We start from the raw sequence: 22,202 nt of genomic DNA on the forward strand, positions 1-22,202 counted from the left end.
TCATGTCTCACACCAAACACTGTCTCCCTTTACCCACTTTTCTGTTGTTCGTCCCCCTGGGAGGGGGCTATACGTAGATGCTTGTGAACAGCTCCCCCTTTTTCCCCCCACCTTCCCCTTGCCCTCTGGTGTGGCTACTCTCAATATCAGTCCTGAGGGGTTTATCTGTCCTGGATTCCCTGTGTTTCCAGCTCTTATCTGTAGCCGTGTACATGCTCTGGTAGCCGGGTTTGTAAAGTAGAATTGGGGTCATGATACTGGGGAAAGCATGAAAGGACTAGACAACTGTTTCTTGAGGTCGTGCTTCAAAATTGTGTTTTCTCCCTGTAGAGAAAAACTTTGCCAATTTACCTGTTTTTAGCACTGTACAACATGATTTCTAATTACTTTCAATCATTTGACTAGACGTATCACAGAAAGTGCACCAACTTTTACTCCAGCCTCACAACAATCTATAACACGTCATCTGGGTAAACTGATTAAAACCTAGCATTACTGAAGCCTTGTCATCAAACTGGAATCAATCCTAGCTTATCAAAGTGACTCCAGCTAAAAAAACTACATTCACTGTGTAATATATGAAAAAATAAATAAAGGATGGGGGGGGCGGATAAAGAGGAGCTGATATCAAGGAGTTCAAGAAGAAAGAAAATGTTTTGAAACTGCTTGTGGTAGCAATTGTACAATAATGCTTGATGTGATGGAACTGTGGCGTGTTATGATATCTGTAAGAGCTCCTAATAAAAGGATTAAAACTTTAAAACAACAAAACCTCCAGATACTCATAGGAACAATCATCTCCTTTTTGATTCTCTACTGTTACCCCACTCCATTGTACTTATCACAGCGGCCATGCTTAAACTTGAATGTGGTCAAGCATTCAAACACAGAGAGAGAGATCATTACAACAAAAAGCTCATGCTTACCAGATTTTGCATCTGCAGAAGTCTGAAGAATCTTGACCATGTAGCTTAAGCTTTCCGGGCCACAGTTTAGTAGTTTGGGCAAGTAGTAATCAATCACGTATGATTTCTGGCTGGGGCTCCCTTCACACAATATATAGAGGAGAGGAGAAATCCAAGTCTCGTGCAACTGGTCAATCCAAGTACCATCAACAGCCTGGGATTTCAAACGGCTCTTGTGATTCTTAAACATGGTTTCCAAGAGGCTGCTTGCATAGGGAACCAAGGACTGGTCCCCCATCACTTCCAAGGTTTGAGATGGAATCGTTTCATCTACTGCCAAAACATGTTCAATCCCTAGATACTCTACCAAACAGCCGAGGCACGTGTACTTGCCCTTCACGTGCCACTCTAACTGCAGGAGACTCTCGGTCAGACCGGTGAAGAAGGGATCGGTGGCCAAACATGCCCCTTGCACAGTGAGCCCATGCATCTGAAGCAGGTTACTGAATATGAGTCTGGTTTGGTGTCTCAGAGCATCCAGGGGGTGCTCCCAGTGGGTGTAGACATATTCCAAAAGTCTCTCAGCGAGGCTTGAATTCCCACTCAGACTGCTCTTTAGGGTTGGAGAACTTGATCTAAGGACACATATGGCTGAACTAGTCCAAGATGTCAGGATTCGGGACAAAAACATCTCCAGAGTTGATTCCTTGATGCTTAAAAAAAAAAAAAGCCACATTACTATAAACTGACTAGGAAAAGAAAGTTGATCTTATAATTAATCCGATTTTAAAAATCTAAATTATTTTTATATATATATATATATCAGAAACGCCAGTAATTGTAAAGTGACAATAATAGAAAAATAGAGTCAAGTGAAGTTAAAAAGCCTGTCAACAGTTTGCGCTCGGGCTCTTATTAGCAATGCGCATTAAGGCTAAGCTTCGCTTTACCCATTTAACAAAATACAGTTTCCTAGCCTGGCTATCCAGGGCTCCGAGGGTGCCGTGCATCAGTGGTTGGGCTGCTAACCCCCAGGAGGCGGGGCTCAAACCTACCAGCTACTCCTTGGGAGGAAGACAAGGCCTTCTGCTCCCATCAAGATTGACAGCCTGGGAAGCCCAAGGAGGCAGTTCTACTCTGCTCTAGGGGATCCCTGTGAATGGGAATTAACTGATGGCAGAGGGCTTGGTATTCTTTTTATCTTATATTATATGACAATCAAAACGACACCCCATTGATAAAATTCGTGTGTGTGTGTAATGTTCTATATAAGCTTTAAAGTATTGAACACATAGGAAATGTTGTCGTTTTTTAAAATGTCAGCTTCGGGATTGAAGGTTAAAATTCATTTTAGAAACATTCAATGGAACTGGATAGGGCAGAGGTTGTACACTGGTGCATATGGGAGCTGGAGGCACAGGGAATCCAGGGTGGATGATATCTTCAGGACCAGGGGTGTGAGGGGCGATGCTGGGAGAGTGGAGGGTGAGTGGGTTGGAAAGGGAGGACTGATTACAAGGATCCACATGTGACCTCTTCCCTGGGAGAGGGACGGCAGAGAAGGGTGTGAAGGGAGACTCCGGATAGGGCAAGATATGACAAAATAACAATCTATAAATTATCAAGGGCTCATGAGGGAGGGGGGAGTGGGGAGGGAGGGGAAAAAAAGAGGACCTGATGCAAAGGGCTTAAGTGGAGAGCAAATGCTTTGAAAATGATGAGGGCAAAGAATGTACAGATGTGCTTTATACAATTGATGTATGTATATGTATGGATTGTGATAAGAGTTGTATGAGCCCCTAATAAAATGTAAAAAAAAAAAGGAAACATTCCATGTAGATTAATCTACACTAATTATCCCTTTAACTCTTTTCCTTCTATCACGATCCCATTTTCTCCCGTCCTAGTTCCATCGCCCCTTCAGTCCAAATACATAGATTACTTTTAAATTAGGATGTATCCTGACAGCTTTACAGAGACTCGCTGAGTGGACTGACTAGTTCAGCTGCCATCTCTAAAATGCTTCTAATTACATCATACAAGCAAAACAAATCTCAAAATAAAAAGCGAGGTAGCAGCGTCACAACTTACCGTGCATTCAGGGCAAACAAAACCTGGGCAATATCCAAGAGCAGGCCCTCCCCGGGCGAGCCCATGCTCCCATTCTGCCAGTCCAGCATGGCAAGGGCCCCCTGACACAGGAATAAGAGCGCAGGACCAGACGGCTCAGCACAACAGAGGCTCCTGCAGCTGCTCAGAAACCACTCGGGAGTGTGGACATAGTCCATGGAACCAAGCAGCAAACTGCTAATCTGGGAATACAAGAGAGTTAACTCAGAGGGAGACTTCAAAATAGCAATTCAAAATTATGTTTTCCTTAAAACAGCCCCCCCCACACACACACACACACAAAACAAGTCTAACGTTTGTGGGGTGTTTTTCATCTTGCTATAAGCCAAAAGCATTAAAATCGTCTTAAACTTTTTAAAAATCTATGTCCATAAACTATTTTGAACTGGTATATCAGAACACAGCGCCACCTGCAGGTGGATGAGGTTACAAAAGCTTTTTAAGGGTGATTTGAGAAAATTTCCACTCTATCCAGTGTTAAGTACTTCTTAGGACCTCACAGAACAATACACATAAATTTTGTCTAAAGTCAGGCAGTGGCTACATTAATTTTCTAGATGATACAGTAAATTCTTTAAATCTGCTAGTAGTAAATATAGGATTATAGTCTAAGTCACTGGTTCCCACATTTGTGTGGCTCCCTGTCCCCCCTTTTTTGGGGGGAGGAGAACTACTCAGTGTCCCGCCTAATGATTAAAAATGTCTATTAATAATCCAGGAAAGAGTGTCTCTCACTGACCGACTCATAGCGACTAAAGCAGAGCAGAACCACCCCTGTGAGTTTCAGAAGCAATCAAGCTCCAGTGCTCCTCCTCAGTCTCGTCTTCCTCCCCCAGAGCACCTGGTGGATCCCAAGCTGACCTTATGGCCCAGGGTATAAAGAGATGCCACCGTCTGCTTCTGCAGCTCCCCCGCCCCCTCCATCGTTTCACAGCACCCAGAGGGCAGTATCGCCCACTCTGGGAAACACTGTCAAAATTACCACATAATACTTATGAATCAAATTCTCTGGACAATTGACTTTAAAATGCTTCCTGTAATGATACATAACTTATTTTTAACAAAGAGAACATACTTTTCACAAAGTTATCATTGGACATATTACTATACTCATATTATTAGGTGTTTTAACTAAGTCACTAAAATACAATTATAAAAAGGAGATGCACTTACCAACCCAGGGATCTTTTCAGGTGGATCATACATGGTCTTAATAAAGAGAATAACAGCTAATCCAGATGTGCTCTGAATCGTCTGCAATAGGTCATCTATTTGCCAAAAAAGCAGAAAGCCTGTATCAAATGACCATGGATTGGCTGGTACAATGGAGAGCGGGTGTTTGGGGGTCAGACAGTCCTGAGAGCAAATTCTAGCGAAGCTGCTTCCGAGGCATTCAGCAAGTCAGTTCACCTCCCGGGGACTCAGTTTCCCCTTTGATAAAGAACCCCAACGCCAAGCCCTTTGCCATAGAGTTGATTCCAACTCACAGTGACCCTACGGGACGGAGCAGAACTGCCCACAGGGTCTCAGAGGCTGCCACTCGGCAAGACACAGATGGCCACATCTTATCTCCCACAGAGCAGGGGGGTCAAACCACCAAACGGTCTGTTTCTTTCACTAGGAGTCAAGGGCTTAAAAACTGCACCAAGTCAGAGAGAAAAAATCCAACTGAACATAATTGCTGTAAGCTTTATAGGAATAAAAAAACAAAGTCTTTATGCCCAGAATAGATACTCAAAAATCCTAATTCCTTCCTCTCAATGTAAGAGCGATGAAACTATGGAGAAGAAATCCAGGGTGAGGACCTTGGCCCTCTTGGCTCATCTTAAGGGTCTTTCGAACCTTTCAACATATGACCCATCTAAAAACGGAAGTTCTGTGGGGGGCAGCATCCCCACACACTCGCTACAAAGCTTCAATGATTTGGAAAATGGCTCCCTCGAGTTTAGCTTTAAAATTTCCTGAATCTTGACCTCAAAATCATTTTCCCTGTGGCACAGAAAGCACCCCCTCCTTTCTTAAGGTACACCCTCCTTTCTTAAGGCACCCTAACAAGACAAAGACAAGGGAGTGGCTGAGAGAACTTATCTATGGGAGGCACTGCTGACAGAGCCACGTTTAAAGACACTGTTTAGAAGAAACCTGAGCCTGAATGAACCGGGCCCCGGTGGCAACACTGTCTCTTCTCCTTCACACTTAATGGGTCTACACTGGGTGAGGGATCCTTTCTGTTGGGTACTCTTCCAAGACAAAACACAGGAATAGAAAATCACCTAAAACAAATACATAGTCATCACTCGTTTTCTATAGTTTTATCAACCAAACGTCATTACAGCCTAGCCATTACAGTGAGAAGGAGGCCTGGTGACGGTGTAGGTTACACATCGGGCTACTAAGCAAACACTCAGCACTTCAAAACCACCAGTCGCTCCTCAGGAGAAAGATCAGGCTTTCGACTCCCATAAAGAGTTATAGTATCAGAAACCCACAGGGGCGACATTAGGGCAGTGAATTATTTTATGTGGCTTCTCTAGCTCAAGTCTCGAATTCCCACAAAAGACCTTTCTTTTTATGGGTCTGGTGAGAAAATGGGGGAAGATGCTGATAGGATTCACCTGTGACTAAGTCTGAGCCAGATTCCCTGGAATTCCAGTCTGCTGGATGCTCTAAAGGCAGCAGGGGAGATCTCATTAGCAGCAAGAGCCAGAAATGGAGCTCATGCTCTAGACCTGAGATCCCCCTGTGCAGTGAACCGCCTGGATCCAGGTGACAGATACGTCAGAGGAGCGGCAGCAGAACCAGGAGCCAGAGCATGGGACCCAGTGATAGACTGCCCAGCCCGTGCAGCAGGTGAAGACAGGCACTCTTGTGCAGGAGGCTGGCTGTGCTGGTTGGGGGGGGGGGGGGGGTCTGGACACTTAATTCAAAGCTGGGCCTGCTGACCCACAGAAATGGAGCTGAGTGCCTTTAGGCTGAGGCTTACTGGAATGAGGCACCTCTGGGCACTTAATTCAGGAACCTAGGTATGCTGACCCAAGGAGTTTAACCTGACCGCCTTCAGGTTGAGGCTTATAGGAAAGGGGTATGCCCTTTGAGCAATTATTAGAGGACTTGACGGAACTTCGCAACGTGTCCTGATAAACAAGGGAACCCTGAGCATTTCTCACTGGCATTACGATTTGTTACACTCCTTAGTAACCCTTTTAATCATGAATTTTGTCTGGGAGTTCTGCACAGCCATGGCAATGGGTATGAAAGACTACAGAGGTACAACAGAGAACACTAAGAATTACCAGCAGTTCTACTCTCTCCTAAAGAGTTATGTGGGGAACTGATCACAATGATCTGCATATAATCCCCTCCCAGGGACAAATAGAAAAGTGGGTGAAGGGAGACATCCGTCAATGTACATGACAAAATAATAATAATTTATAAATTATCTAGGGTTCATGAGGGATGGAGGGAGGGGGGGGGTGAGGAGCTGATACCAAAGGCTCAAGTAGAAAGCAAATGCTTTGAAAATGATGATGGCAGCAAATGTACAAATGTGCTTAACACGATGGATGGATGGATGGATGGTGGCAAGAGCTATATGAGCTCCCAATGAAATTATTTTTTTAAAAAAAGTTCTGTGTTGGAATCAACTTGATGGCTGTGAGTTTGAGGTATGATAATTTAGTCTCCCCCTCCTCCTCCCATCATGCTCCTTTTTGGGTTTATTCTTCATGTCTTCTAAATCTTTTAGACCCTAGCCACTCCTCGTTTCCAATTTTTGTCACCATTTCTCTGTCAGAGAAGCCGGGCCAATTGACCTTGGCTATTGGCATTGCTGGGTGGCATGAGTCAGTTCCAACCCACAGCAACCCCTATGCACCACAGAACAGAAAGCACACGGTCCTGTGCCATCCTCACCTGTATCATTCTCACATTATCAGAGAACAATTCTGTTCTGTTTTACCTCAAACATTTTTCATACCTATTGCCATGGCTGTGCGGAACTCCCAGACAAAATTCATGATTAAAAGGTTTATTAAGAAGCGTAACAAGTTTTAATGGGCTTGAGCCCATTGTTGCAGCCACTCTGTCAATCCATCTCGTTGAAGGCCTTCCTTTTTCCCCGCTGTCCTTGACCTAGTTTCCCACACACTGTCTGTTGCTGCTGGCACACTCGGATGCAGATCAGCATGTTCCTCTGTCCCCTCTGGTTCCAGCAATTTGGAAACTGGGTCTAGAGGCTGGGTTGACCTCAAGTTCCAACCCTAGGTGGCTGGCAGGACTGTAAGAGCACTTCTGGCCTGGCTCCCTCGCTTTCTGTAACATTAGCAGCTGTTTAACGCTTAACATCTACATCTACTCATTCATCTCAATAAAGAAATCAAATTCACAGACACTGAGTCCATTCGAGTTCATAGGCATTACAATGTGCTGATATGCTTTCATTTCTCCTTAAGTTACGAGCTGGAGTCCTTTTCTCCATCTGTTCTTGTCGTCTAACGATGCTTCATTTCCACACTAAGGACCACACGGTCCAAGTTCAAGCAATCAGATACATTTCAAATATACTTCAGCTAAGTCAATATATAAAGCCTGTGCATACCACAAATCAGTAAGAAAGCTTACCAGCAGCCAGCGGGAGCGGGAGTGGGCTCACGCCTGAACGCAAGTCGGAGCGCGGCACTTACTGCAAATGCTGTGGCTTTATTTATTTATTTATATTGTTTTATTGGGAGCGCTTATGAATAGTACAACCTCCATCATTCAATTAGATCAAGCATAATTGCACAATTGCTGCCACCATCATTTTTAAAACATTTTCTTCTTGAACTCTTTGAATTCGACTCCCCTTTATCGCCCCTTCCCCACCCTGCCCCCAGGAAGCCTTATTATTACATTATATATATATATATTTTATTATTTTGCCTTATCTTACACCATCCAATGTATCCATTCACCCAGAATTCTGTAATTTGTTCCCCTTGAGTGGGGTTATACAGCCGTCATTGCTATCGGTAGCTGAAGTCCTTTTAAAAGAGAGACTTTTTATTTACTAGTTGGTGCCAAGTAGTAAGGTTCTATGGATCAGAGCAGTATGTGCACTATAAAAGGGACTACAGACTATTTTAGTTATCTGCAGATAACACTCCCAATAGGACAGTGTGGAACTGCCCCAGGGCGTGTCTGAGACGGTGACTCTTTAAGGAGCGCAAAGCCACTCTTTCTCCACAAGGCAGCGGGTGATTTTGAACTACGGACCTTGTGTGTAGCAGCCACCAAGACTCCTGTTCTGAAGACAACCCTCCAGCTAAAGAGAAATGTATGGCTGCCCTGGCCTTTCTAGATCTTCCCTCCAGCTGTGAAAAGTACTTTATGACAAAATACCTCTTTGGATTTTTAAAATCCATTCCTTTAGAATACTAAATTAATATTAAATGTAGGTCTGTGAGTTCACTATCAATTCACGGCCATCAAGTTGATTGGGATTCACAGCGACTTGACTGGACAGGGTTGAAACTGACACTTTGGGTTTCCAAGCCTACAAATCTTCACAGGAGCAGACAGCTTCATCATTCTACCACAGGGGTGGTTGGTGGGTGTGAACCCCTGGCCTATATACATATATAGGGCTGTTAGATCTAGATAGATAGAAATCTAACAGTACGTACACTTAACAAGGAAGTAAAATAAACATAAACCCATACACTCCACACCTTTCCTTCTCTGGGAGTGGCAGGGCAGGGAGAGAAGTTCCCCATCTCATGAACCGCTATCCTGCATTCCACAGAGGCACGAGGAAAATGATTCTAATCGCCATCTGTTGGTGTTACTTACCATCGCATAAGAACTCAGTGAACATGCTCAGCAAGCCACACATACTTTGCCAGATTGGAGAACTGGAAGCCTTCCAGAGATTGCCCTGGAAACCTGGTACTTTCTGTACTAACGGAACTGAAACTCGAATTCCCACCAACAAGTCATTCATCAACTGTGTTTGGACAATATGATTTCCAGCAAATTTTCTACAGAGAAGAAAAAGAAATATTTAAAAGGGAAATTCAAATAACAGTGTCTCCATTTCTACCCCTCTCCAAAGCCAGTATATTCCTCCAAGTATCAGAATCCGTTATAGATTCCAGTAGCAATTCTGCCATCCCCACAACATTCCAATATACAGAGAGGCATTGCCAACTTTCCACAATCTCAGCTTACCTCAAAATTTCTCTTTCTCAGCCAGTGGCTAACCTTACTTCTACTTTACAGAGTGAAGAAAAGAAAGCAAGAACCAACGGCACAATATACCAAGTGGATCACTCCGTCCACCTGGCAATAGGTTTTCTTCCCCTGGTTTCCAACATAGCAGGTTCTCTGAGACGTTCTCCTGTGTCAGTGTCACTCCGTCTCAGGCAGCCTGGTTGGTCTCCTCCCACTGGCTGGTCTCAGTAGTCGAGCGCCTCAGAACTCAGTTCTTGGTCCTCTTCTTTTCTCCACCACCAGTCAGCTCTCATCATCCCTTACGGTTGACCGTTACCTTGTTCATAGGCAGTAAATGACCTCAAAAAACCTCAAAACCTTACTCGCTGACTCAAGTCGATTCTGACTCATACATACTCTACAGAACAGGGAAGAACTGCCCCAGTGGGTTTCCAAGACTATAACTCATTATGGGAGGAGAATGCCTCCTCTTTCTCAAGTGGAGCAGCAAGTAGCTTTGAACTGCTGACCTGGTGGCTAGCAGTCTAATGCATAACCACTATACCACCAGGGCTCCTCAAATGATGATATGCTGACACATTTACATAATTTTAGACTCAAATCTAACTGCTGACTCAGTATCTTCAGACTTGAGTATCTAAAACCATCTCAAAATGCATGGACATACCTCCAACCCTCAATACGCTCCACATCCTGGGAGCTCTGTTTTACAAGTACTGTGCACTCTTCTTGGTAACTGCATTGATGTCACACCTGATCCTCCAGTGAAAAAGGAAGTTCCGTGGACTCTACAAACTACACCCAGACTCTGACTACCTCCCCGGCTACCATTCTGGCTCAAGCCTCTTGATCTTCAAGAGCCTCTCAGCTAGTCCCCCAGCTTTGACTGACAGCCTTCTCGGTCTACTCCCAATGTGAGATCACGTCACTTACCTATGCAGAACCCAAAATAGCTCCTCATTTATTCAGAGTAAAAGCCAAAGTCCAGGGCTCACCATCTGGCCACCGCATCAACCAGCCCTCTCTCCTTACTCCCGCCTCTCGAGCCGCTGGGTCCTGGCCATCCTGGGCCCGCACCAGGCAGACTACCCTGACAGGGTCTTGGCCCATCTGCATGGCTCATCCCTTCAGCTCCTTCAAGTCTTTGCTCAGACGTCTACTTCGTAAGCTGCCTGCACCAGCTCGCTGGGCCCCCAGCTTTCCGCTTTCATTCCCACAGGACTTCAAAAGTTCGTGGACAGTTTCCATTCTCTTTTAATTCTGTTTTCCTACAAACTTTCTCAAGTTCCCTCATATGAGTGACGTTCTCATGGGTACTGTTTATTGCCTGATACCATCTGGTACAATGGAAGGCTCCAAAGGGGAGAAGACTTGATTTTGTACACTGCCAAACTGCCCAACTGCGAACTTGGGATGGTGCACATTTGAAAATGTGCCTGGAACACAGTAAGCACTCAACAAATACATGTTGAGTAAGTGAAGGGGTCTCCTAGCTTACTGTTTCTCAAGGTACCTCTAGCCACTCCATCTCTACCTCCTTCTCTTCTCAGTGGAAGAGTGATCTTTGACGCCTTCTATTCAAGGCCGATCATCACACCGGTCCCTCTGCAATGTGCTCTCTCAACCATCTCTCCTGAAGACTGAAGGAAAAGTTCACGAGGCAATCTGTAGTGTCTTCAGGTGGCTACAAGAGACGACTTCCCCACAGAAATCAGAACAGGACGCCAGGAAAAGAGCCATTCAGAAAGCGGAAGCTCCCCCAGTCTCATTATTTCTTAGTAGTATTATCGGTCTCCTAATCACTTACTTAAAAAAAGAAAAAAACAACACTGTGTCAAACTTCATAAAAATGGACCTAAGTAACTAGGGACAATATTAATTAAGAAGGACAGAAAGTGACACATTCTGGAGCCTTCTGTAAATTTTCTTTTTACAGAAGCAGTGGATACAGCGCCCAAACATCAGCATGCAGAGACTTGCCTATTTTCTTGCAGGATTTCAGTTAAACTCCTCTGCAGGAAATGCAGCACTGAAATAGACAAACAAACAAACCTGTAAACGTGTGTGTACACACATAGAAAATACCAAACCAAAAGGTTCAAATGGTACAAGAAAGTATTTTCAATCCGTTTCCTTGACCATGAGTGGGTGAATGGTTCCTGGGGGCAGGGCAGGGACCCGGGGGAGATGGGGAACTAACAACAATGAGCATAAGAACCAAGGGTTCATGAGGGAGGGGGAGCGTGGAGGGAGGGGGAAAATGAGGAGCTGATGCCAGGAGTTTAGGTGGTGAGCAAATGTTTTGAGAATGATGAGGGCAATTAATGTATAAATATGCTTTCTACAATTGATGTATGTATGGAATGTGATAAGAGTTGTATGAGCCCCTAATAAAACGATTTTTTTAAAAAAAAAGAAGGAAGCGAATGTTTTACGCATCACAAAGAAAGGTCTAAGAATCAGTTCCGAAATGACTCATTCCTTCAGTCACAACTCAGAGGGATATAAAACAACTGAACTTACCATTTTCAAGCAGGTTATTAACACTTGCTATTCCTGTTGGGGAAAATGAACACTGGTCAGAAGTTCACATCAAAATTAGCAACATAAAAAGAAACAAACAAAACATCATTAGCAACATTCAAAACCAAAGGGCGACGGGCTGTTGGCCAGAAAGGCACTAGGAGCATGCTGGCTTACCCAAGCCAAGGTTCTCCAGACAGGCCGCAAGGTTGTCCATGACTTTCCTGGAAGAGTACGGGTCCGTACTCTTCAATTCATCCCGCAGTCTCCGGGTGAAGCCGTGTTCGCCCTCCATCAGAAAAAGTTCCGGCAGGCCGTTTAGTGAGCTGAAGAATGAACCAAACACTAAACAGCTGAATATGGGGAGGGAGACCTAGACAACTGTTAGAACGCTGAATTCAACCTTCAGAACCCTGGCGGAAAAGGACCACTTCTCCCTCACCGTCACTGGAACTCCCTGGCCCGTCATCCCTCACCTGGCCTCTCTGCTCGCTTCTGCTCTCCTCCTCCTCCTCCACCCGCCAGTTTGTTCTCAAGAGCAGAGCAGAGTGAGCAGACAAAAATACGAGACACACCAAGTTACTCCTCTCGTTGAAGCAGTGCCTGCAATGACATATTAATCAGCCTCTACCTGTCCTGGCCCCACATTCATTCTCCAGGGACACACTCAATTCTTCCTCACTGCATTCCAGACACATGTCCTGGATCTCGTCTGTCATTCCCGATCCAGGATACTCTATCTGGGATGTGGCCGATAGTCCTTCCCGCACCACCATGAGTCAAACCCAATTAGCATCTCAGCTTTGACATTGGAGCAGACACCTCAAGTGACCATCACGCTTTAAATGGGAACCCCTACTCCACCTTGGCATTCATTCCCCTTTGTCTCCACAGCACTCCCAGTGTTTATGATACTACATATTTTGCTTGTTTGTTTTGTTTATTGTCTGTCTTCCCCTTAGCATGCGGGCTCCATTCAAGACTGTTTCTTCCTGTGTTCCCAATACCTAGGCAAGAACCTGACACACCGCAGACGACCAAAAAAAGATTACTGAGTGGATAAATTAGTTACATCTATTTTACTTCAGTTAATTTAAATCCAATTACACAAAGAGGCTTCAAAAGGCTCATGGGGAAACTGCAGCTGTTTGAAAGCTCCTTCTATCATGTGGTGGTGGAGGAGGTGGTGGAGGTGGTGGAGGTGGTGGAGATGGTGGAGGTGGTGGTGGTGGAGGTAGAGGTGGTGGTGGTGGTGGTGGCCGGGTGTCACTGAGCTGGGGCTAACTCATAGTGACCCTGTGCACAAGAGTAAAACCCTGTCTGGACCTGTGCATTCCTCACAAGGGTTCTGTTTGGGTCCACTGGTGTAGTCACTGTGTCGTCCACCCATCGGGTCAGTTCTCTTTTTCACCGACCTTCCTTGACCAAGCATGATGTCCTTCTCCAGGGACTGGGTCTCTCCTGAACAATATGTCCAAATGACACGAGATCAATGCTCCCCATCCTTGCTTTTAAGGAGCATTTTGGCTATATTCTTTCAAGACAGATTTATTAGATCTTCTGGCAGTCCACGGTACTTTCAGTATTCTTCGCCAACTAACATAATTAAAATGCATCAACGATCCTTCATATCCATGTAGTATCCAGTATCATCAAAGCTTCCCAAGAGAATATTTAGTTTTCAAACTTTTACTTTTCTAATAGTTCTCCAGCAATATTCTTAACCATGCATATTATTGTGTATGAGTTTCTCTAAGGAAAACTCCTAAAACTATGGGCCAAAAATATTGCCATTAGTAAGATGCCCTCAGGAAAGGCTACTATAGTTTATACCTTTGCCAACAGTGAAGGAAAATGCCTATGTCCTCCAATCTTTACAACATTGGATAATTGCAATTTTGACCTTTAAAAATCTGATGGGTAAAAACATGCCAGCTTTCCTCTTGCACCCTTGCTTCCGAGACAGAGAAAAGGCAGAACAACGGTCATGCTAAGAAAGGCCAAGTGCAGCCATTCGCTACACGAACTGCGCCCGCTGCATGCCCAGAGACAAGGCCATTCCCAAGAATGAGAAACACAGTGGAGGCCGCAGCCATCAAAGACATTTCCAAAGCAAGTGTCTTCAACGCATACATGCATCCCAAGCCGTACATGAAGCTGCACTACTGTGAGTTGTGCCATCCACAGCAAGATGGGCACATGGCAGGCACTGGTCATGTGATACCAGAAGGACCGCACACTCCCACCCTGAAGTAGACCTGCAGGTGCTGCCCCACGACCACCTCCAAAGCCTAGGCAAAAATTAGAAGCTGATGAAAACCTAAAAGAAAATGGAAATTGTTCTTTAAAATTTTTTTAAGTTTTATTTTGTCCATCAGATTTTAAAAGACTGCGAGATTATTATCCAGCATTCCACCTGTCTGTCAGTTTGTCTGCTGTAGTGGCTTGTATGCTGTCGTGATGCTGGAAGACAGGCCATCAGTACTCCATATGCAGCAGGTTCACCCAGACCAGGAACAGACTAGGAAGGAGGAGCAGGTGACCCAGTTCTAAGAGATTCACTGCGAACACCAGTGGGCACTGTCTAAGACAGTGCTGAACGACGAGCCCCGGAGGTCAGGAGGCACATGGGGAGGAGTGGGGTGAGGGGGCCACCGCAGTCAGTCTTAATGACGTGCATGAAGCAAGGTTCTCAGGACCCTCATTAACTGATGAGGCGCAACGCACAGTGACTTCCCGACAGGAAAACAACACGCCTAATCAGAAGTACAGCTAGAACGTTCACTAAAACAAGGACGGCAAGAGTTCATCTCACATACTTTGGATATGTTATCTGAAGAGACCAGACCCTGGAAAAAGGAGTTCAAGCTCAGAAAAACAGAACATCAACGAAAAGAAGAAGGCCCTCCACAGGAGGGATTGTCAGAGAGGGTGCAAGGAGGAGGCAAATGAAAGGGCAATCATGAAGCTGGGGCAGGACTGGGTAGTGTGCCATTCAATTGTACACAGGGTCACTATGTGACAACACCAGCTCAATGGTACCTGACAACAACATTATCCGATGCTGGAAAGATATGTCCATGAACTTGTATGAAGCCTCTTTGTAGCTCTCAAACTTCCTATTTTATGTACTTACGTAGGGAGGTGTTTTACATCATCTGTCTACCACTTTATTATTTGGGTAATACGTGTGTTTAAAGCAAGAACAGATTAGACAAGTAGAGGGAAAAAATAGCAAATGACAGAAACAAACCTACTACTGTAATATACTGGTGTATAAGCTGAGTTTTTCAGCACAAAAAATGTGCTGAAAAACTGGGGTTCGGCTTATACACGGGCCCGTGGTACCCCAGCGAGATGTAACATCTCACAGGTGATTGCCGTTCCTCCGCTGTTCATTCAAAGCCCCGCTGACACTGCAGGGCTTTGAATGTTTGTTTACTCATATCTAACCAATCAGAGCCGTCCTATGATGTGGACGGCTCCAATTCGCAGAAGCACCCGCAGTGATTCACTTAGGCCGGCAGCTGAACTGGTAAGGATGTGTCTGTGGCTGCGCTCCGTCTCTCCCCTCTGGTCTCTGTGTTAATTCACATCCTGAATTCCCCACCCTAGGCTTATACTCGAGTCAATCAGTTTTCTGGTTTCCCAGGTAATAATTAGGTACCTCGGCTTATACTTGGGTCGGCTTATATTCAAGTACATACAGTATGTCAATAATCCCATTGAATATAAAGAAGGCTTCTGTATTTTTATAGGGTTGTCAACAGTGACACCACAAAACAAAGAAGCAACTACAAGGAATGACATTCTTGGTGATATATTTCTTGTTAGTTCAAGTTTATCAAATCAGGAAAGATGCTTTAAATATTGGTTACTCTCAATTCAATATTTATACTTTTTAATCTCCCTTCCTTCTTTTCCTTGTTTTTAAGGATTGTTGTCAGAATACGTGTTACAGGATGTTAAAGTATGTCCTAGAGCCCTGACCCTTGGAACTCTGCATAGAATCCCTTTGGGAATAGGACTTTCTGTATGAGGTTAATAAAACCCTGTCCAATCACTTTAAAGTGATACAAAGACCAGTGTAGATTCAGAAGAAACAAGAATGAGGGAAACATAGATGCCAGGGCACCAAGGAGTCAACTGTAAAATAAAGAGCAGAGAGGCTGGGCTGATGGCTCCCTCCTGCTGTCGCTGAAAGGCAGAACCTGCTCCTCTGACATGAGAGCCAGCACCCTAAGTTTGGACGGTAGTCTTCTCTTCTTTCAGCAGCACGCAGGAACTAAGGCACCTACCTCGCCAATACTTTCTTCAAGGGGTTCTTTAAGCTCAAAGAAAGGTAAATGCCAGCTAAAATATCCAAACAACTTCGAATTATGGGATCACAAACACCATTGTTAGCTTCCTTCTCCAGTAATGGGACAATCTATAATTAAAAAAAAATTCAAAACCATAATGATTTTTCTAATATCCATTATCTATCTCAATACTTATTAACCTTTTTAATCCAAAGCCCCCAATTCCCACTTCACCCCTGAGACCCTTCTCCAATGAAAAGCATAGATTCAAAGGTAGGCATAGCGATTTTTTTTAAGTAATACCTGTTGCCTCCAAGTCAATTTAGCCTTAGTGACTGTACAAAACAGAGCAGAACGGCCACAGAGCTATAAACTTTAGGAAAGCAGGCTGCTACATCTTTCTCCCAGAGCAGCTGGTGGGTTCTCAATGCCAATCTACCTGTTAGCAGCCAAGCACTTAACCACTGCACCTAGAAGATTCCTTCTGAGAATTCTGTAACACTATTTAAAAACCAGCAATAAATTTACTGGCTTCAAAAAAATATTATGAACATGCAAATGGTAAGTTCTAATACTGACGTAGTGTGAGTGATGTTTACATTCTGAATTAATTTCAACTGTCTGCTACAATATTTTGAAGATTCAGATTAAGAGAAATGACTCTTTTCCTCTTTAGCTCCACAAACATCCTATCCTGGTTTACAGTTCCAACTCAGCAAGAGCCTGAATGTGATTTCTACGGCATTTTGGATAAAAGATACTATATAATACACAAATAAAAAAATCTATTCTTTAATGATAAACTGATAGTGCACTGATAAATGTGTATTAAGTCACTGGTAGCCAGAAACAGCCAATTCCTTAAGCAGTCCATAAACAGCATATTCAAGATGCGTCTATAATGATCCATTCAGCCTTACCTGTTTGATACAACAGATTTGTGGCACGCCATCTGTGAGCTGTACACAACGTAGGAGCAAAGAAGCTAGATTTTTCCCTTCTACGTCAGCGAGCACTACATAACACACAAAACATTTCTCCAGTCACCTAACAATACATGTACATTGCTTACATGTTACACATTTGTACAACATTTAAGTAATCATAAGTTTTTTAAAAAATGGTAGAACTTAATTAGAAACAGAAACTTGGGGAAAAAAAGTTGCTGGGGGGTGTGGGGAGGGGACAAAGGGGAGCTGATATCGAGGGGTTTTGAAACTGATGGTGGCAGCAATTGTACAATATTGCTTGGTGTGATTGAACTAAGGATTGTTATGATATCTGTAAGAGCCTCCAATAAAATTATTTTTTTGAAGAAAGAATATTAAGAACTGAATTGTTAGAAAACAGAAATTAAGAAAAACATTGTAAACCAAACACTGAATCTAAGAACTGTGGAAAAATAAAGTAGAGAAACACTGAACATTGTAGTGTGGGCTTCCTACAGATTACAATACTCTGTTTGCGATAAAGGGGGGAGGGGGAAAGAATTGAACACGTCGGAAATGACTTACACTGTAGGGTTTCGAGGTCCTGGTGACAAGCAGTCAGTGCAGTAACGTGCGTGTCTTTCTTCTTCTTCACACCCATGGTAAAGAGCGTCAATGAAAGTCACTACAAGAAAGAAGCAATTACAGGGCTGTCTAACGTAGGGTTTCTCAACCTCCACACTGTTGGCATGTGGAGCCAGATAATTCTTTGGCTGTCATCTATCCAATTTCACAGCATCCTTGGCTCTTCTCACTAGATGCCAAAGGCATCTCTCCACTCACTTAGGACAATGACAGAGTGTCTCCAGCCATTGTCAAAGAAGCCCTGGGAGGCAAAACCACCCTGGGCTGGTAATCACTGGTCTAAGGACTTCTGCTTTGAGAAGAAAAAGAAAAAAAACACACCACCCAAAAACCCATGGCCATCAAGTCAATCCCAACTTATAGTGACACTAGAGAACTGTTCCACTGGCTTTCCAAGGCTGTGAACTTTATGGAAGCAGACTGCCACAGCTTTCTTGCAGAGCAGCAGGTGAGCTCAAGTCTCTGACCTTATGCTTTGCAGTTGAGCCCGTACCTACTGCACCACCAACGCTCCGTTTTCACAGCTCAAACCAAACAACAGCAAACTCGGCGTCTTCGCGTCAACTTCGACCCAGAGCGAGCCATGCACAGTGGGTTTCCAAGACTGGAATAGAAAGCTTAATCTTTCTCCCATGGTCCGGCTGGTGGTTTTGAACCGACCTTTTGGTTTAACAGCCTATTACTGAATCCACTGTGCCACTCAGGCTCCTTTGTAAGATTAAAGGGGGAGCCGTACTAAATGATGGAGCTGCCAATACAGTCGGATCTCTGACAGACCTCGAGAGCACCTTCTGCAGAGAACACCTGGCATCACCACAGGTGGCTGCCTGCAGAAGACAAGTGCGTGAAACTCAGTTGGAGAAAGAGGGAACTGATCTTTTGGCCATTGCTACGGGTTTAGGCAAAGACAATGAAGTCTGGGGTGGAGGATCCCAGCTCCGGGGTTTAACTACTGAGTGGGCTGACTTGTCAACAGAGAATCTCTCACTACTGGGAATGCCCAAACTGAATCAACGCTGCTTTTCACCTGAGCCCTGGAAGCAGCTCTTAACGCCTACCTAACCTCTTCACGTCTACCCTGACCTCTAGAAAGCCCATTCGCTCCAGTCACCAAAACCATTCTTAAAAAGCCCTCATCAAATTTTAATCACTTTCTTTCCTGATAGCATCCCTGGGGTTCCAATCATTTTTAGAATAAGATTCAAACTCCTAAATCATAGCCATCTGGTCCTGAACCCTGGTGGTACAAGATGTTTCAGTGCCCAGCTGCTAACTGGAAAGCTGGCGATCTGAACCCACCCTGCAGTTCCATAGGACGACTGTCTGACAATCTGCTTCCCTAAACAGAAACCCAGTGGGGCAGTTCCACTCTGACATGGGGGTCACTAAGAGTAGGAATTGACTCAAGGGCACCCAATAAGAATAGCCTTCCATTTGCACTTCATCACAACCCAAGCTCCATTTCACTGTCTCAGGGGCTTTGTCCTTCCTGGCCCGTAGATTGCCTATAAGGTCCGGTAAACACTGGACTGCTATCCACAAGGGCAGCAGTTCAAACCCACCAGTCCCTCCTTGGGAGAAAGCTGAGGTTATCTGCTCCCATCAAGATTTGCCACTTTGGAAACCAGACACATGTTGCTCTGACAGAATCACTTGAAGGCAGTGGGTGTTTGGGTTCTTTTACCCCTCTGTCCATTAATGCGCATTCTACCCTATCTTTGCCAAAGGGATTCCTCACTCCGAGGGAGCATGGCTCCAAGAAGTCTTCCACAATCACCCTACCTCCTCCACACATACACACACACTCCAGGCCTTCACTACTTTTTTTTTTTTTGCAGAATTGTCTATTACAGAAATCACCTTACCTTGTTTACTTGTATATTGACTCTCTCTCATAGTAATAAAGCTTCATGAAAGCAGCAGCTTTCCAGATTCTTTTTCACTGAATTCTCAAATGCTTGAAAGAGTGCAGGCACATACCGCAAATACTCAAGGATCAGCCGAGTTTTTCAGCACATTTCTTACGCAGTTTTTGTGATAAAATTAGGTGCCTCGGCTGATATTCTGGTCGGCTTATACTTGAGTATATACGGTAATAGGTGCTCAACAAATAACTGATGAATTAACAAACAGTTGCCAGAGATATTACGGAAGGAATGTGACTTCAACACCTGAAATGGGCTGGATCTAAAATCCATTCCATAGAGACAAGCTAGTCTCTGGCACTAAAGAACCGAACATTTATTTGGAAATTAAGCCTTCCGTCATGAGAGTAGCCTACAAACAACCACTAAGGAGCCCTAAGGGCTTGTGGTTATGAGTTGAGTTGCCACGTCAGCAGTTTGAAACCATCAGCTGCTTCCAGAAGAGTTACAGTCTGGGAAACCCACAGGGGCAGTTGTACCGTGTCCTATAGGGTCGATAAGAGACGACATCCACTCATTGACAGTGAGTTTGGTTTGGGGTCGTGGAAAATGGTAGTGAGAACGGCAACAGCTAGCAATGCACTGATATGGGGGCCATCTGAAACATGCTATGACTAGATCCCAGGGAATGAACAACAAAACCACTTCCTGGAGAAGGGGCTAATTGGGGAAAAGGACTCTGGTCAGAGATGAGCTCGTTTGCAGCAGGATCTGCCCTGGGAATCCTCAGAGTTGCACAAATAGGCCCAGTGCTTGTTATGTGCCGTTGAGTCCGTTCTGACCCATGGGGACACGAGCTACAACCAAGAAACGCTGCCCAATCCTGCCCCATCTTCATAACTGTTCCTATAGTTGCGCTCAGTTTCTGTCAGTCCATCTAGTTAAGGGCCTTCCTCAGGCTGCTGAGCCTCCAGTTAGGGCCAGTGGCTACATTTGTTCAGGTGATGCTAAACATGTGTCCTGAGGCACTGGGCCTCCCCAAGAGGGACGATCCGTGCCCACCCGAATGACCTTCGGTGGGCGCGGATTTCCCTCGAGAGTTCCAAAGTTTCTGCTTCACTCCCACCCCCTCATTCTCGGGGCGTTCCCACAACACTCGAAGGGTCTGGAATGGCCCGAAGCCAAGTGGGCGAAGCCCTGTTGCCATAGAAACCAGTTTCAGCTCGCCGAATTCTCGCGACGCGGAAGGACGCGCATTTGGCGTGCCACGCGAAGTGGCCACAACGCGCCGGCTGCGCCCGGAGGCGGAGAGGAACGGGCGGCCGCGGGTTCGGCGGGCGGGCCGCCTGGGAGCCAAACCTCGTGCCTGGGAGCTCGGCGAAGAGCGCGGCGCCGGGTGCGCGCAGGAAGCCGGCCTGACTCCACGGCACCTCCGGGACGGGCAACGTGGTCTCCAGTCGCGCACCGGTTCGACGCGCAGGCGGAGAGGGAGGAGCCCGGGAGGAGAAGCTATCGCGAGAGTTGACCGCGCGCGGCTCCTCCAATCCGGAGCCGGGAGCGGAGCCCGGGCCGAGCGGCGTTCTTACGTAATTTGATTAGACGCGGCTTTGAAAGGAAGCGCAGGTGCTGCGGGGCGGTGCCGGGGCTGGTCCGGTTAGCTGGTCCGCCCGGTTCCTTCTCTTTGGGCCACCCGTGCTGCAGACTTGACTGGCCGGAACACTACTGCCTGAACCTAGATCTTCCAGCCCTTCTTCGAGTTAGCTTTCCCATCCGAGAAACGGGAAGAAACCTACGCCCGGGCGGCAGGAATGGGGAGTCGGTGCTTGTATGGCTGCCAGTGAAGCCTCAATACGGATTTTGGAGAAAAGGAGACTTGCAGAAATTAACTAGCGGTTGCCAAAGTGCATGTATGCATCCAACAAATAATGAGCGCCGTTGTCGGATCGTTGTCAGCCACTGGCGTTGAAAATGTATCTCCTAAAAGATATGCATGTGCTTGTCTTATACTTATGTCTGTACTTCTAAAGAGAGAATATTTTCAGGTGACTCAACACGTAAAAAAGCAAAATAAGTATATTAGGACCTAGGGCAGCAGGTGAGATCAGGAAATAGACTTGGACACAGGCCACCCTCCAGTGCAGTCAAGTGAGGCAGTAACAGTCAAGTGAGGCAAAAATTTTGGTTTCCCACTCCATATATATTTATCTGAATGTAGGAAAACAGCTCTATGTGCATATATTTATAGGTTTAGTACTAAGGCCACAGATGGGCATTGGGCCTCCACTCAAGCACTTACTCAATGCAAGAACACTTTGTTCTATTAAATTGGCACTCCGGTGTACACACCTTCCTGAAGAAAAATGTGTGCATAAGCAAATGTGGTGAAGAAATCTGATGGTGTCCAGCTATCAAAAGATATAGCATCTCGGGTCTTAAAGGCTCAAAGATAAACAAGTGGCCATCTAGCTCAAAAGCAACAAAGCCCACATGGAAGAAACACACCAGCCCGTGTGACCACGAGCTGTCGACGGGATAAGGTATCAAGCATCAAGGAACAAAAATTCATATTGAAAATGTGGGTGAGTGCAAAGTGGAGACTCAAAGCCCACTGGTAGCCAACCGGACACCCCTTATTGAAGGGTTGTGGGGAGGAGATGAACCAGGCAGGGTGCAGGGTAGCAACCATGAAACATA

The 22,202-nt window shown here is 45.3% G+C and overlaps 1 protein-coding gene across 3 annotated transcripts in view; it reads right to left on the reverse strand.

The window, feature by feature from the left end:
- THADA (THADA armadillo repeat containing) overlaps positions 1–21,002 on the reverse strand; it is a 385,109-nt gene extending 364,107 nt beyond the window's left edge. For all 3 annotated transcript variants that reach the window (XM_075535368.1, XM_075535369.1, XM_075535367.1), the window contains exons 1-11: positions 20,868–21,002; positions 17,584–17,683; positions 16,990–17,084; positions 16,067–16,197; positions 11,946–12,094; positions 11,769–11,801; positions 11,226–11,274; positions 8,865–9,052; positions 4,209–4,303; positions 2,997–3,217; positions 927–1,618 (exon numbers count right to left, since the gene is read on the reverse strand). In XM_075535368.1, coding sequence (XP_075391483.1) covers positions 927–1,618; positions 2,997–3,217; positions 4,209–4,303; positions 8,865–9,052; positions 11,226–11,274; positions 11,769–11,801; positions 11,946–12,094; positions 16,067–16,197; positions 16,990–17,084; positions 17,584–17,659 — 1,729 coding nt within the window. In that variant the 5' untranslated portion in view covers positions 17,660–17,683; positions 20,868–21,002. The remainder of the gene's footprint in view (positions 1–926; positions 1,619–2,996; positions 3,218–4,208; positions 4,304–8,864; positions 9,053–11,225; positions 11,275–11,768; positions 11,802–11,945; positions 12,095–16,066; positions 16,198–16,989; positions 17,085–17,583; positions 17,684–20,867) is intronic.
- Positions 21,003–22,202: the final 1,200 nt, after the last annotated feature.

This window comes from Tenrec ecaudatus, chromosome 17, assembly GCF_050624435.1.
Source record: "Tenrec ecaudatus isolate mTenEca1 chromosome 17, mTenEca1.hap1, whole genome shotgun sequence".
In the NCBI taxonomy this organism is placed as follows: Eukaryota; Metazoa; Chordata; class Mammalia; order Afrosoricida; family Tenrecidae; genus Tenrec; species Tenrec ecaudatus.